This window comes from Lithobates pipiens, unplaced genomic scaffold (genome assembly GCF_037356315.1).
Source record: "Lithobates pipiens isolate NorthernLeopardFrog02 unplaced genomic scaffold, aLitPip1_a1.2 Scaffold_22, whole genome shotgun sequence".
Classification (NCBI taxonomy): Eukaryota; Metazoa; Chordata; class Amphibia; order Anura; family Ranidae; genus Lithobates; species Lithobates pipiens.
This window is the reverse complement of record NW_027507784.1, coordinates 242,185,664-242,201,774: the sequence shown is the minus strand read 5'-3', so window position 1 is coordinate 242,201,774 and position 16,111 is coordinate 242,185,664. Positions and strand designations below refer to the sequence as shown.

At 45.8% G+C, this 16,111-nt stretch overlaps 1 protein-coding gene across 1 annotated transcript in view; it reads right to left on the bottom strand.

The window, feature by feature from the left end:
• Window positions 1-16,111, bottom strand: part of ABCC1 (ATP binding cassette subfamily C member 1 (ABCC1 blood group)) — an 852,279-nt gene that overhangs the window by 480,449 nt on the left and 355,719 nt on the right. Inside the window, exons 14-15 of the mRNA XM_077448931.1 lie at window positions 4,851-4,938; window positions 4,054-4,123 (exon numbers count right to left, since the gene is read on the bottom strand). Coding sequence (XP_077305057.1) covers window positions 4,054-4,123; window positions 4,851-4,938 — 158 coding nt within the window. The remainder of the gene's footprint in view (window positions 1-4,053; window positions 4,124-4,850; window positions 4,939-16,111) is intronic.

Sequence of the window (16,111 nt, the reverse complement as noted above, 5' to 3'; positions counted from 1 at the left end):
CCACAGTGCCCAAGTTTACGCCCAAGTACATACAAGTACAGGACGAGAGTGATCCTTCAAAAGAAGATCGTCCAGATATCCTACCACAGCAATTCCCTGGGATCTTAGGACCGCCAATACAGGGGCCAGAATTTTTGTGAAGACCCAAAGAGCTGTGGCTAAACGGCAATGCGACGAATTGAAAATGTCGCCCTTCTACCACGAAACGCAAAAACAGTGGATGCGGCATGCAGATGGGCACATGAAGGTATGCATCCTTGATATCTATGGACGCCAAGTAATCCCCTTTCTTTAGGGATGTTACCATTGAGCGAGTTGATTCCATACAGAAACTTTGGACACTTAGAAACAGATTGAGAGATTTGAGGTCCAAAATGGGCCTTACCTCTCCATTCGGTTTCGGTACGGTGAACAGGTTTGAGTAAAACCCTTTGAACCTTTCCCCGTGTGGGACCTCCATGATTACCCCCTGCTTTTGCAGATGCTTTAAGGCTAGGAGAAGACATTTCCTTTTCTCTGATTCCACCAGAACCCTTGAGCTCAAGAACAGAGTTGCAGGAAACTCCCGAAACTCTATTTTGTAACCCGACGTTATGATGGAAATGACCCACTTGCCCTGAACCTGTTTTTCCCAAGCATCCAAAAACAGCCGAAGTCTTCCCCCCACCCATAAGAGCGGGGGCGCCTCTTCACAGCGTAGACTTGGAACTGGGCTTGTTTGACCTTGGAGTGCAGGGTTTTTTTTTCTTAAAGGAGGGTCGCTTATTGTTCCTATTAACAGGGAGCAAAAGCGCTTTTCCCACCTGAGATCTTTTGGATATACCTATCCAGATTTTCACCAAATAGGCGTTCACCATGAAAGGGAAAAGCTGCAAGAAGCTTTTTGCATGATGTTTCGGTTGACCAATTTTTTAGCCACAAGACCCTGCGCATATGCACAGACAGAAGTGCACAGCAAGCTCCGATAATTCCTCTGTAGCTTGACAAGGAAGGTTCCTGACCAATTATTTAACACGATATTTTAAGGACTGGCAGATGCCAATAGCCGCTATCGCTGGCTGAACAGCTGAACCAGCTACTGTAAAGGAGGCAAGTTTTCCCAGATTTTTATCGGCCGGATCCTTAAATACCTGGGCGTTATCCAACGGACAGGTCAAATTTTTATTTACTGAAGAAATGGCGGCATCCACCAGAGGTGTACCCCACTTCTTCTTGAATTTCTCCTCCATATAATACAAGAGGGGAAACCTTTTTGGAGGCAAATATATCCTGTCAGGATGATCCCAATCTGAATAGATCACCTGTTCTAACAACGGATGCACAGGAAATGCCTGGGAACCCTGCTGAGGTTGAAGAGAACCCAAAGTAGAACAGGAGGGTTCAGTTTCCTGGACTGGGGTAATTTAGATCCAGCTCAAACCATCTCTGTCAGAGAATGGACAAACAATTTTTGGGAATGGGAGGCTGAGAATGGCTTGTCCAAGCTAGACTCTCCTATTGAAGAGTCCTCAGCTTCTTCTTCCCGATCCTTTGCGACCAGATCCTCCTCCCACTCTGGGTCCCCTGGCCCTGCCTGGTTGTCCATCAGGATCAGGCTCTGCAAAGGGAGATCTGTTACGTTTTCTCCCTGCTTGTATTACCGAGGCAATCATACCCGCTATTTTACCTTCAAGGCCAGATAAGGCAGATGCCAAATCATCTTTAGTAACGTAAGCCGAGGTAGGGGCACCAATTGTGGCCACAATGCCTGACAAATGCAATGGCTCAGCTAAGCCAGAAGCCGCAGGACCTTCAGGGAAAACTGGGATAATATCCTCAAGAGTTTGATCTCCTGCTTTTAAAGCAGTATTGGTCTTGCTCCCTGTTCCTCTTTTCCTGGAAGACATTGCTTACAAGTATGGGGAGACAGCACTCCCTCTGAGCTTCTAACTGTAATCCAGTATACAGCAGCTATTACACTTATAACACTGTCCCCTTTAACCTGATGCAACTGTGTCCAAAAACCTGCAGACTCACATGCCCAACAAGCTCTATGCCTCCACGCACACACCAGGTGAACTGCCTCTTTTAAAGGTTCCAAAATGGCGGCATTCGATCCGCGTGGAATCCCAACGTATACCGCAATTGGCGCCAAAATACGGCACATGCGTGCCTGAAGACAGCCGACCGTACGAGTCGAAATCACCTCAACAGCGCACGCGTACGACCATACGGCAACAGCACGTGCGCACCATCGTCTCTGCATGCGCCAGCATTTCATCGTTATAAAATAGACAGCATGGAGACATTCTGTAACAGATTTGAAAAGACACAGTAACAGAGGGGAATACAGCAATCCCAGAGGGAGTACTCGCCAGTCCATGCTGCAGGACCTGAGAAGCCAGGCCCAACCTTCCCCCATTACGGTGGGTAGTGCCTCTGTGGACCTTCAAGGACCGGGTCCCCCATCTTGGGGTCCACACCCTTGGGCCTGTAAAGCACCCTTTGGGTTTATCTTGGGCAAGTTAATGACCAGAATACCACTATCCAAGGGTCTAGCGCCTAAATAGGACACATTACAAGCAAAACCTTGTTCTTGCATCGAGGCTCGGGTACCATTCCTTTTGCTTTGTGCCATCCAAACGGATCCGATTACATCCTCACTGGGACGTTCAATTGACAACATTTTTAAGAGCTTCACGTTCGTGACCATCACCTGAAGACACTGGCGAAAAACTGAGGTAATTCCCATATGGGAGGGGTTATATGGGAGGAACCTTCTTGCTATTGGTTACCAGTGTCCAATCACCTAGAGGTAGCATATAACCCAGATAATCATGAATAACTGCTCTGTGTCCCGTGATGTATGATAAAGAAATAATATAGCGTATACAATTGCAACAAAAGACATGTTGTAATTGAATGTTAATAAAAAATTACCTTTCCTTTTCATCCTGAAGCTGCTGTAATTTTCTGAAAATGCAATGCAACATGGCTACCTGGAGTTCTCTACATAGAATGTGTACTGAACACCCCCAGAAACAATTTCCTGCTTGTGTGATTGGCTCACCGATTTTCCCAGAAGTCTGCACTAAATACTAGTCAGATTTCAGGCATCCCCTGAAACAAAAATGTCATTTTTGGTGATATACTCCCAATAGGAAAACATCTAAAGGGATGCAGGGCCAATGTATTTCATCATTAGTGCCCTGCAGGTGCACAGCGGATTGGTAATTTTGAAACCACTTCCATTAGACTCACTTTCCCACATGGGCACAGAGGGCTTTCTTCAGAATAACAAAAAGGTAGGAATCTGCAACAAAGGGGAAAGTTTTCTTCTCAACAAAAGTGGAGTTAGTCTTTAAGCCCTACAGGCCTCCACTAAATTGGATATAATTCTGGTGTTAAAGTGACCTCCAAAAGCAGATAATTCTCAAGCCATATAAAGATTTTGCCATCCTTCAGTCCGACTTTTTTCTTCCTTATTTCTTCTATCTGTTTTTGTCCCTTCTACCTCATCCAATTATTAGCTCATGTGATCTTAGATGCATGTGACAGCAGTAGTACTTCCTGCCATTATTGAAGCACAGGAGAAATACTTTCTATCGGGCCCTCTAAGAGGGTGATTGCTCTTAGGGTTTGTTTTGTATTATTAGACTCTGCTATTTGGGCCGTATACGCTGTATTCTCCTGGATTGTTATGATCCCCGATGTCTTTATATGTCCATTCTTTGAATAAGAGGAAGATACCATATGATTGTTTTCTGTATTTGTGTAATAAATGATTAAACGAAAAAAAAAAAAAAGGAAAAAAAAGATTGCAACTTGCTAGAGGTAAAGGAAAGTGCTTTGTTCAAGCACAAATTCTTAAAAAATTTCTAGCAGCATCTAAATATGCTCTATAGACTTAAAACTTCAATCTTTTATCATTAAGAAATTCAGTATTTACTAAATGCCACCAATAAGAATAAAAAATTGCAGGTCTGAATCTGACACATCAGGCATATACCTGTATGTGTACATGGCAATAAATACAACAAACAGAAAAAAAAAACAAAAAAAAAAAAACCTTACTCTTTCAGCGTGGGGGGGTCACTTTTGGACCAGGAGAATGTGGCATTTCTCAGATCAATACATCCATGACCTAAAAGGAATAGAGTAATAAATGGTAACTAAATCCAGGACTGTTAGCCTGCATGACCAAATCTGCTAAGCCATTCAGCTTCTCTTGAATTCATATGTAGCTACTGTCAATTCAGCAATAACAGTGATGTACTATCTTATATTTATTTGCAAGATTTCCTACTTGACAACTTTTTGTCTGTACTCCAATAACAATAAAACCTGAATAGGAGGGCAATAAAACAACCATACTTCGCTATAGCCTTCAAATTTTTTTTTATACCTACTTATTTTTGTCATGCCTCTGTGCTGCCTGGGTTTTTGTTCCCATGGCACCTTTTTTTAAATGCCAGTGATACAGTGTATGCATGAGATGAAGCTAATGACTTTATGCTCTTCATCTCGGACATGCACCATATGGCAATGCAGGCATCTTTTAGGGGATAAAACCCTTCCCGAATATCTCCAGAGTTCTTGGGAAAGGTTGCTTTTTCCCCCTAGCTTATGCCTGTATTGTCATACAACGCATGGCGACGTCACCGGCTGCATCAAAAGTAAATATCTCCTAAAAGGTGCACATTTAGGACATATTTACTATTGGCTTACCTATAGGTAAAAGTCATGCATGGAAGTTTACTCCCACTTCAAGACAGTGGTAAACTGCTGTCCATTTTTGCTAAAGTCAGGCTTTCACAACTGCTTAAATTCAAAAAGTGAAATATCCATCAGTACATATATAATACACTTACTATTTTTCTGGGTCTCTCTAATTATGCTGTCCGGTTCAAGCTCCTCATGAGATAAGAAAACTCTCAAACGCTTTAATGATACGCTTGTCTGTATTAGATCAAAAAAAAATGTTGTATTAATTTAAAAATAAACACACACCAAGTTGTCTGTGCCCACTTTTTAAGAACAGTACAGTCTCCATTTCAATATAAAACTCCACTGCTATATACAAACTTCATGTAAGACTGTGGACCTTGCATTATCAGTAGAATGAGTCAATTTAAACCAATACTTCTAAAGCCTAGTCTTCCCAAAAAAAAAAAAAAAAATCAATTTTACGTCTCTGCTCAGGACTCACCATTATATACATCTTTCTGGAATTTCACTACTTTTTCAGCTGGCCATACACTGATCAAATTTTGGCCAGTTCAGCAGAGACCAGCCAAATTTTAATCAGTGTGAGGCAGCAAGCTATATCTTGTTAACCGAAAGGCAACTATGAAGCATGTTTTAATGCACTTAAAGTGACAATGTCATTCTTTTTTCCTATGCTATTTAGCAGTATATGTGCACAGAGGTTGTTTTAAGCGGTTTATTGCCTTCTCTCTTATGTCACAGCTCTCTAGCAATCCTTAGAAAGCAGTTAAGAAAATTCTTAAACTACTTAACCACTTAAGGACCAGGCCTCTTTTTCAGATTTGGTGTTTACATGTTTAAAACTGTTTTTTTTGCTAGAAAATTACTTAGAACCCCCAAACATTTTATATTGTTTTTTTCCTAACACCCTAGAGAATAAAATGGCGGTCATTGAAATACTTTTTTTCACACCGTATTTGCGCAGCGGTCTTACAAGCGCACTTTTTTTTAGAAAAAATTCACTTTTTTGAATAAAAAAAATAAGACAACAGTAAAATTAGCCAATTTTTTTTTTTATATTGTGTAAGATAATGGTATGCTGAGTAAATTGATACCCAACATGTCACGCTTTAAACTTTCGCCCGCTCGTGGAATGGCGTCATACTTTTAGCCTCAAAAATCTCCATAAGCAACATTTAAAAAATTCTACAGGTTGCATTTTTTGCGTTACAGAGGAGGTCTAGGGCTAGAATTATTGCTCTCGCTCTACCGATCGCGGCGATACCTCACATGTGTGGTTTGACCACCGTTTTCATATGCGGGCGCTACTCCCGTATGTGCTCGCTTCTGTGCGCAAGCTCGTTGTGACGGGGTGTTTTTAAAAATCTTTTTTTCTTATTTATTTTAATTGATTTTATAAATTTTTACACTGTTTTAAAAAAAAAATGGATCCCTTTTATTCCTATTACAAGGAATGCAAACATCCTATGTAATAGAAAAATGCATGACCGGTCCTCTTAACCACTTCAATACCGGGCACTTAAACACCTTCCTGCCCAGACCAATTTTGAGCTTTCAGCGCTGTCGCACTTTGAATGACTATTGCGCGGTCATGCTACACTGTACCCAAATGAAATTTTTATCATTTTTTTTCCCACAAATAGACCTTTCTTTTGGTGGTATTTGATCACCTCTACGGTTTTTATTTTTTTCCCTACAAATAAAAAAATACTGAAAATTTTGAAAAAAAAAAATGTTTTTTTTTGTTTCAGTTTCAAAACGTTGTAAATAAGTACGTTTTCTCCTTCACTGATGGGCACTGATGGGGCTACACTGATGGGCACTGATAAGGCGGCACTGATGGGCACCGATGAAGTGGCACTGATGAGGTGGCATTGATGGACACTGATAGGCGACACGGATGGGAGGCACGGATGGGCGGCACGGATGGGCGGCACGGATGGGCGGCACGGATGGGCGGCACGGATGGACACTGATAGGTGGCACAAATTGGCACTGATAGCTGGCACGGATTTGCATGGATGGGCGGCACAGATGGGCATGGATAGGCGGCACAGATGGGCATGGATAGGCGGCACAGATGGGCATGGGTGGGCACTGATAGGTGGCACAGGTGGGCACTCATAGGCGGCACAGGTGGGAACTCATAGGCGGCACAGGTGGGCACTCATAGGCGGCACAGGTGGGCACTCATAGGCGGCACAGGTGGGCACTCATAGGCGGCACAGGTGGGCACTCATAGGCGGCACAGGTGGGCACTCATAGGCGGCACAGGTGGGCACTCATAGGCGGCATTGGTGTTATACTGTACTAATGGATGCCAATCAGTGCCAAACAATAATGCATGCCAATCAGTGATGCCCATTGTGAGGTTTTGACGTTGCTTCCGCCCTCCTATGGTATAGAGACGATTGGGGGTGATCTTAGCCTCACTCGTCTCCATACCCAGCTAGCAAAAGGACCCGATCGCCTCCGCCGCTACCGACGGCTCAGGTAAGCGGCGGAAGGCGCGGGAGGGCGGTGGGAGGGGGGTTGATGTAAATTTATTAAACAAATAAATAAAAGACAAATACCACTCACATTTAAAAGCACTGATCTCCAGTGCTGAGTGCTCAGATAAAAAGTACCATACATGGATCAGTGTGTCAGCTGGCGGATGACGTCACGACGCAGGTCACGTGGTCCGTACGCGTTGCGTCCCAGAAAGTAGGCGGGACTTCATCAGCGGTGATGAAGTCCCGCCTACTTTCTGGGACGCAACGCGTACGGACCACGTGACCTGGAGATCAGTGCTTTTAAATGTGAGTGGTATTTGTCTTTTATTTATTTGTTTAATAAATTTACATCAACGGAGAGCACTAGATTTGCCTGTTCTTTTTCATATATGATATCACATTGATCTGATGATACGGAGGAGAACCTTACCTGGAAATGCTTCCGCTTGGTCTGCTGTAACCTTATGATTTACCCTTGATGGGAACATGCGTTTTTGACCTATCTGATTTATCAGAGGTCCACTTGTTGAGGTGAGAGTTCAACTTGCTCAATGGTGAAGGGATCACATCGTCACTTGATATATTGATTGAAGATACATTACACAAGTGGACTCTTTCTGAATTTCTCTCTCACTATATGGACTTTTTATTTATTTATTTTTTCTCACTTTATGATATTTACTATATTATTTTGTATTTGCGCTGTACTGATATATTTTTTGAATTTTACAGACAGTGGGAGGGGACATTCCCCCTCCCCTGCAGTACCCAAAGGCATCACTCCAGACTGTCCCGTGCAATCCGGGAGCCTGGGATCTGATCCAGTGGCGACATCGGGTTACCACAGAGCTGGCCGAGGACTGCTTGCTCCCCGGCAATCTCTATGACCCTTCACTTCCAGCTCTGGCAGATGTAAGCACTGCCATTTTTTCCCACCTGGAAATCAGAGATAAATAGGTTTCTTTTTTTAATCTCATGCTTTCCAGGGTGGAGGAGATATCTGGGGTCTTATAAAGAGGACCTGTCATCCCTTATTTCTAGCACAAAGGATGTTTCCATTTTTTGTGAAAGAAATAAAAGTGATTTTTTTTTTAAAGTGACAGTAAAAATAATAAAATAAATAAAACATTTGTTTTTAAAGCGCCCCATGTCCCCTTGTGCTCGCAAGCAGATGTGAACACATACGTAGGTCGCCCCTGTATATGTAAACGGTGTTTGCACCAGATATGTATCGCCACAAACATTTTAGGGAGAACAATAATTGTAGCACTAGACTTCCTATAAATTATAAATTGATAAACCAATAAAAAAATTATTGAAAGAAGGTTATAAAAAATTGTACAAAAAAAGCAAACATTTGATTCAAGATACGAAATAAAAAATACAAAGTACGGAGTACAAAAATTCCAGTACAGCTTAGAAACACAAGAGATCATCGTGTTCAAAGTTGAACAATGACACTACATAATCAAGTGGGAAAACTTCACATTATTCCTTTTTCATATACTGCATGACTTGGCAAAGGTGGCATATTGCAAGGCATTAACTGCCAGGTGGTGGTCAAAGGTATAGTTTTGGTCCACCATCTTCACCACATCAGAAAGTTTTGGGGTTAGATTTGATTTTCTATTATGTAACTAAGAGATGGACTGCAAGCAAAATATGGGTAACCACAGATTTTAACTCTGCTGGGTATAGGTCTATTCCAATGTTGAGTATGGCTAAGACAAGCTTGGGTTTTCTAAGGATACCAGTGTACAGGGTGAGTAATTGGAAGATCTGTTTCCAGAAGCTGGTGAGATTGGGGGATCTCCAGAGGGTATGTAGAAGGTTGCCTAACTGTCCACAACTACTCCAGCATAAGTGGGATAGGGAAGAAGAGAAGTTGGCCACCCTAATTGGGTTATAATACCATATATTGGTAATTTTTAGAGCTAGCTCAGATTGGTTGGTGCAGTGAGAGGCTTTAAAAATAGATTTTATGGCAGTTCACAATTGAGAGGGAGGGATAGGGTCTTGTTCCCATAATAGGATAGCTTTGGTTTTACTAAACGTATGCTTATTCTGGAGGGTACAGCAGAAAAGGGAGGGATACCTCTGATGTTGGGCTTAGCTTGGGTAAAGAAGTTCCAGGCTTTAGGAGGGAGCTTTAGTTTGGGAGGGGAATGTTTAGCAAAGTGGAGTATCCAAAGGCATGTAAATCCTAGTTGGGCAGGTGTACCGCACTTTTGCTCCAGTTCTTCCAATTTAAGGGGGGTGTCTATTCAGGAGGTCAGATACATCCGATATACCAAATCGGGTTAGATCTTTAGTAAAAAGGGATGGAATTAGGGAATAAAAGATATGTATTGGAAGGAGCAGGATAATAGGTGCTCCTTTTTCCGATATGAGGCAGTTAAGGTGCCTCCATGCCAATAAAGAAGCCTGCATTGGTAAGGGTAGAGGTGAGAGTTATTTCCCTCATCGGCTGTCGCTCAGGAGGAACAAGTATAGGTCTCTGTTGAGGGGTACGGGATGCCTCTAATACTACCAAAAGAGAGTGGCTATTTTGAGGAAACCAGTGTTTAAGTTCATCTAATACAGTAGCCCAGTAGTAGTCTTTTAGGCCCGGAAGACCTGCACCACCTATGGATTTGTGTTTGATCAGCCCTTACTGTGGGCATCTGGCCTTTCTCCCTTGCAATAAAAACTTCTGAATCGTACCCAACAAGGCTTTGAAGTAATGGTTCGGTATGGGTAAGGATCTAAAGAAAAATATTATATGAGGAAGAATATTCATTTTTAGACCTGCTAGCCTGCCGTACCAGAATAGTTCTAACTGTGCTAGTCGTTGGAGCTAATTTTCAATTAGAAAACAAGGGTTTGTAGTTGGACGTGACTAGAGCCTTAGAGACTGTGAGGGTGATGCCTAGGTATTGAATTCCCTCAGAATGCCTCAGAATGAATGGGTATTGAGATCGAAGCACACCTTTCATGGCTACAGTAATACCCAAATCTAGGTTTAAACATTTTGACACGTTAACCTTATAGTATATTTGACTGAACTCCATTAAGGTTTGGAAAGCTTGGGGTAGGTATTGCTCAGAGCTGGTAAGAATAAGGAAAATGTCATCTGCAAAGAGATTAATTTTGTGGAGAAACTTTTGGATGTCAAAGCCTGTGATGCATGGGTTTGAGCGAGTGGCTTGATCATTAAGTTGAAGATTATGGGCAATAGTGGACAGCCTTGTCGGGTACCATTAGATATAGTGAGAGATTTAGATTTAGTAAAACAGAGGCATTGACTTGTCGGAAGGATTTGAGTACAGCACTAAAATAGACAACAGATCAATTGAAACTAAACTTCGTTAAGACCACAGATATGCATGTCCAATGGACCCGATCAAACGCCTTCTCTGCATAAGGAAGGCAGAGGTGGCATGGGAGGGTGTGGATTTGTTACAGTCAGAGTTTAGTAAGGATAAGGTTGTATTTAGGGGTGCACCGAATGGGTTTTTTGGTGCCGAAAATAATACCGAAAACCGAAACCGATACCGAAAATGATCGATACTGAAAATTACTGTTTTTAAAAATAGGATTTTTGTACTCACTGTAAAATCCTTTTCTCTGTAATTCACCGACCGACACAGCTCCTCTCTGTAACTAAATGGGTTGTATAGCCTGCCATTAGGAGAAACTAGGCAAAATTGTTACACAATACACAGAACTTTAACCCTGCCCCTGCTATCAACCTTCCTCCTGCTGCTAGCAGCTTCAGTACGTCAACAAGCAGTATACCGTAGAAAAAAGGAAGGGGTGGGTGCTGTGTCGGTCGGTAAATTACAGAGAAAAAGATTTTACGGTGAGTACAAAAATCCTATTTTCTCTTAGCCCTTGTACACACGGTCAGACATTCCGATGGAAAGGTCCGATTGGACCGTGTTGTCGGATAATCAGACTGTGTGTGGGCTCCATCGGGAAAGTTTTAGAGCTGGGCTATAAAACTTTCCGAAAACATGATCTGATCGGACTTTGTCCGATTGTGTGTAGAGAATTCCGATCGGACAAAGTGCCACGCATGCTCAGATCAAATTCCTAGACCAAAGCTATTGGCTACTAGCCTGAACGTAGTCCCGTCGTAACTAAATAACGTCATCACGTTCTGAACGATCGGATTTTCCGGCAACTTTGTCCGACCGCGTGTATGCAACACAAGTTTTGGACAAAATCTGTCAGACAAAATCCGACGGATTTTGTTGTCGGAATGTCCGACCCCGTGTACGGGGGCTTACATTCACCGACCGACAAAGCTCCTCTCTGTAACTAAATGGGACCTCCCCAAGCAGTGCCAAATGAGTGGTGGGAAAACCGCATTAAAACTTCATCCACCATGGCAAGTGGGAACTAGTGAAACTAAACCCACAAAAAAAAAAAAAAAAAAAACAGCAGTGTGTGGAAACTCCACCATAAAACCGGGCATCCTCAACAGGAGTGATCCCCCAGACTGCAACATTGCGGAAGTAATGCAACAGAGAATTAAGGAAACAGTACTGCGTTTATATCGAAAAACCAGGAAAAAACTCAATAGCAACTACACGGCCGCCTGCAAAACTTTGCGACCAAAACCAGCATCAGCCGATGCACTGACTTCTACCTTGTATAACTTGGTAAACGTATGGACAGACGACCAGGTCGCTGCCTTACACGCCTGAGTGACAGATGATTGGTGTCGGAAGGCCCAAGACGTTCCAATTGCTCTTGTAGAGTGGGCCGTGACTGGAAAAGGAGGCTCCTGACTCTTCAAGGCGTAGGCTTGGACTACAATCTGTCTGATCCACCTGGAAATGGTGGCCGACGAGACCGCCATGCCCTTCTAAGGACCCGCCACCGAAACAAACTGAGTCTGACTTCCGAAAGGAAGCTGTGACAGAAAAGTACACCTTCAGAGCCCTAACCACATCGAGAGCGTGAAGGGCCACCTCCTTGGGGTGCTTCGGCTTAGGACACAACGATGGCAATACAACGTCCTCATTGATCTGAAAAGCTGAAACTACCTTCGGTAGAGAAGCCGGTTGCGGACGCAACACCACCTTATCCCTGTGGATGGCCAGATAAGGCAAGACAAGGCCGCCAGTTCCAAAAACCCTCCTGGCTGATGTGATGGCCACTAGAAAGACGACCTTCTGTGAAAGGGTCAACAGAGGAATCTCCCTGATATTCTCAAATGGCTGGTTCTGAAGCACCAATAACACCAGGTTCAAATCCCATGGAGGCAACGGAGGACACACCGGAGGGACTACACGGCGCACCCCCTGAGCAAAAGTTCTCACTAATGAGTGAGACGCTAGGGGTCGCTGAAAAAAGACAGCCAAGCTGAAATTTGCCCCTTGATGGTGCTCAACGCCAACCTCTGGTCTACACCTTGCTGAAGAAAAAGCAGGACCCTGGATATAGAGAAGGAGCACGGATGCCACCCTTTCTCCTCACACATGGAGATATAGGCCTTCCAAGTACGATGATATATCTTCCTGGAGGAAGATTTCCGCTCCCTCAGCATAGTTGGAATCAACGAGTCCGACAGACCCCGGTCCCTTAATGCCTGGCTTTCAACAACCAGGCCGTTAAAGCCAGCGATGGTAAAGCAGGGTGAAAGATTGGACCTTGAGATAGGAGGTCCTCTCGCAATGGCAGATGCCAGGGAGCGTCTGCCACCAGGCGCACCAGGCCTGCGCACCAGGCCCGCTGGAGCCAATCTGGGGCAATCAGGATTACCGGAATCCCCTCGGCTTCCACTCTGCGAAGCAGGCGTGGCAACAGTTTTAGCAGAGGAAAGGTGTAGATCAGTTGGTACTGATCCCACGGAGCCACCAGTGCGTCTGCCCACGGACCTCTTGTCCTGGACACCAATCTCGGTACCTTCCGATTGAGAAGTCAGGAAAGTAGATCCACATCTGGTATGCCCCACCTCAGGCACAGCAGCCTGAACACCTCCTGATGCAATGCCCACTCTCCTGGGTCCAGCATCTGCCGACTCAGTCCGCGTGCCAATTTTTCACCCCTGGGATGTAAATGGTCGATAGGGCCGGTACATGTCGCTCTGCCCACCAAAGCATGTGAGCGACCTCCCGAACAGCGGCTAAGCTTCTTGTTCCTCCCTAGTGATTTATGTACGCCACAGCCGTGGCGTTGTCCGACTGTATTCTGATCGGGAGCCCTTGAAGACTCATCAACCATGTGTGGAGGTACAGGCTGATCGCTCTCAATTCGAGCAAATGGGTCGACGGAGGAATCCAAGTTGCCGATCAGAGGCCCTGAGCCGACAGAATCCCCATCACTCCCCCCCAGCCGGACAGACTGGCATCCTTAGTGATCACCGTCCATGTCAGAGGACGGAACGATTTTCCGGACTGAACCACCAGGGACTTCAACCACCAGATCAGTGACTGGTTGACTCACCTGGATCTGCCGATCCAGAGACAACGGAGACTTGTCCCACTTCGTCAGAATCTCCCTCTGCAGGACTCTCCTGTGGGACTGGGCATAAAGTACTGCCTCGAAGGAGGCCACCATGAGCCCCAGCACTCGCATGCAAAAGCGGAGCAACGACCACTTGTGGCTCATCAGTAGATTTGCCGCCGATCTGAGAGTCCTCAATTTGTCTGAGGGGAGAAAAACCCTCGCTTCCCCAGAGTCCAACAGTAACCCCAGGTACTCCAGACGCTGAATCGGTACCACCACGACTTCTTTAGGTTCAACAGCCACCCAAATTCTTGCAGGGTCTGCAAGGTGATCGCCACATCCTCCAGTAATTCTGAGGCGGAAGAAGCTCTCTGGAGATCATCTAGGTAACCCACAATCGCGATCCCGCGTTGTCTCAGCAACACCAATACTGGAGCCAGTACTTTGGTAAAGACTCGGGGGGAAGATGCCAGGCCAAAAGGAAGAGCCACAAACTGGTAGTGGGCTTCCCCGACTGCCAAATGCAGAAATTTGTGAAGGCATATGGGTATGTGCAGGTACGCATCCTGGATGTCTAAAGATGCCAGGAAGTCCCCTTGATGGAGCGCAGCGACTACTGAGCAATTCCATCCTGAACCTCTGCACTTTCACAAAGTGATTGAGGGCCTTCAAGTCCAAGACTGGACGTACCCATTCCTTCTTGGGAACTACAAACAGATTTGAGTAGAACCCCTGGAAGCGTTCCGATTCCGGAACTGGTACAATCACCTCCTGATTCAGCAAGTCCCTCACCGCCCCTAACAGGGCATCCCGGTGAACCGCTGGAGGGGAAGAACCTGCTTGGCAGCCAAAAGAGAAACTATCTTGTAGCCCGTGGAAATCAGATCACAGACCCATTGGTCGAATAATCGGATCCAGGGACACTTCTGACCGTCCGTGGGCGTCCTGTCGGGCTGGGGGCTTTTGCCGAAGCACCGGGCGGACGAAAAAGCCGTTTGTGAGTGGAAAAAAAGAGGGCCCTTGGCTACAGCGTGGCTCCTTAGCCTTCCTGGCCTGTGGGTGTAGTGTACTCTTACCACCAGTGGCATTCTTAATAATGTCATCCAAGGGGGCGTGTCCAAGATGGCCGACTGAGCGGACGCACATGGAGTGAGCTCCGGCCGACCATCCACAAAAACTGATCCTCGCCCTGCAGTTACCGCTCATAGAGGTACCTAACCCCGCGTGCACGGACCTGGGAGGGGATGACCAAGGGCAGGGGCAGCTCCGGTAGAACCCCTGCATCGGCCAAAACGAAGCCGCGGCCTAGTTCCGGCCTATCTCCAGACCCGAAGCCTGCGGCCCGCATGGCGTCTCCGCCGGAAGACCCAGACCCGGCGCTGTCGGAGCAGTCCAATTTCGCCGCGCTGATGCAAGCCATTACTACCTGCCAGTCTGCCCTGACGGGTAAGATAGAATCGGTGCAGCTTGACATTAGCCTTATCCGAAGAGACATGGACTCGTTCCGCACTCGGCTGACTGACGCGGAACGCCGTGTGGGCGAATCTGAGGACGTGCTGCGGGACCACTCTGGGACACTCAGAACGCTGCAGACCAGGGTGAAAATATTGGAAAGCAGAGCGGAGGATTCCGAAAATAGAAATCGGAGGAATAATCTCCGCATTGTGGGACTGCCTGAGGGGGCGGAAGGTGCGGACCCCCACACTTTCACTGAAGATCTGCTTCGTGCGCTACTGCCTCAAGCGCAATTTTCGCGGTTCTTTACTGTGGAGAGGGCACACAGAATGCCTGCTGTCCGGGCTATCCCGGGGGCTCCTCCACGCACGTTCATTCTCCGCTTGCTCCACTTCAGGGACCGCGACTTGGTGCTGCGGGAGGCACAAAAGGTTGAGGCTCTTACCTATGAGGGGGCGCGCCTGATGATATTTCCGGACTACTCCATTGACACCCAGAAGCTACGCCGGTCCTTTGATCAGGTTAAGATGAACCTCCGCAACAGGCGCATTAAGTACAGCATGCTGTTCCCGGCCCGACTCCGAGTGCAAGATGGCGAGACGGTCCGATTCTTCACCTCACCGGACGAGGCTGCGACCTGGCTGGACACATTACCACGCAATCGGGAGGATCGGTGAGCTGCCCTGAGGTGCTGAGTGACTGCTCTGCTCCCATTTCTTCTTTATATTTTGCTTTGCACCTCCTGTTGACTTGCTGCCGAGGGCAGGCCTGTAGCCCGTTTCATTGCTAGTGGGGTGGTGCTTCCCGGTGGGCTCGCTATTGCCCTAGATGCACCCAGCTGGCCCTAACTCTGGCTCCTGCCGGCTGCTGGAGCTCTGTTACAGCACCCCCCCCCCTTTTTTTCCCTTTTTTTTTTTTTCTCTGTTTTCTCTTTTTGAACATTCTTTTTCGTTTATTTGTTTGTAATGGTTCTCCTGTTAAGACTGCTATTGGCTATCAGGCGGGTCTCTGGGTGA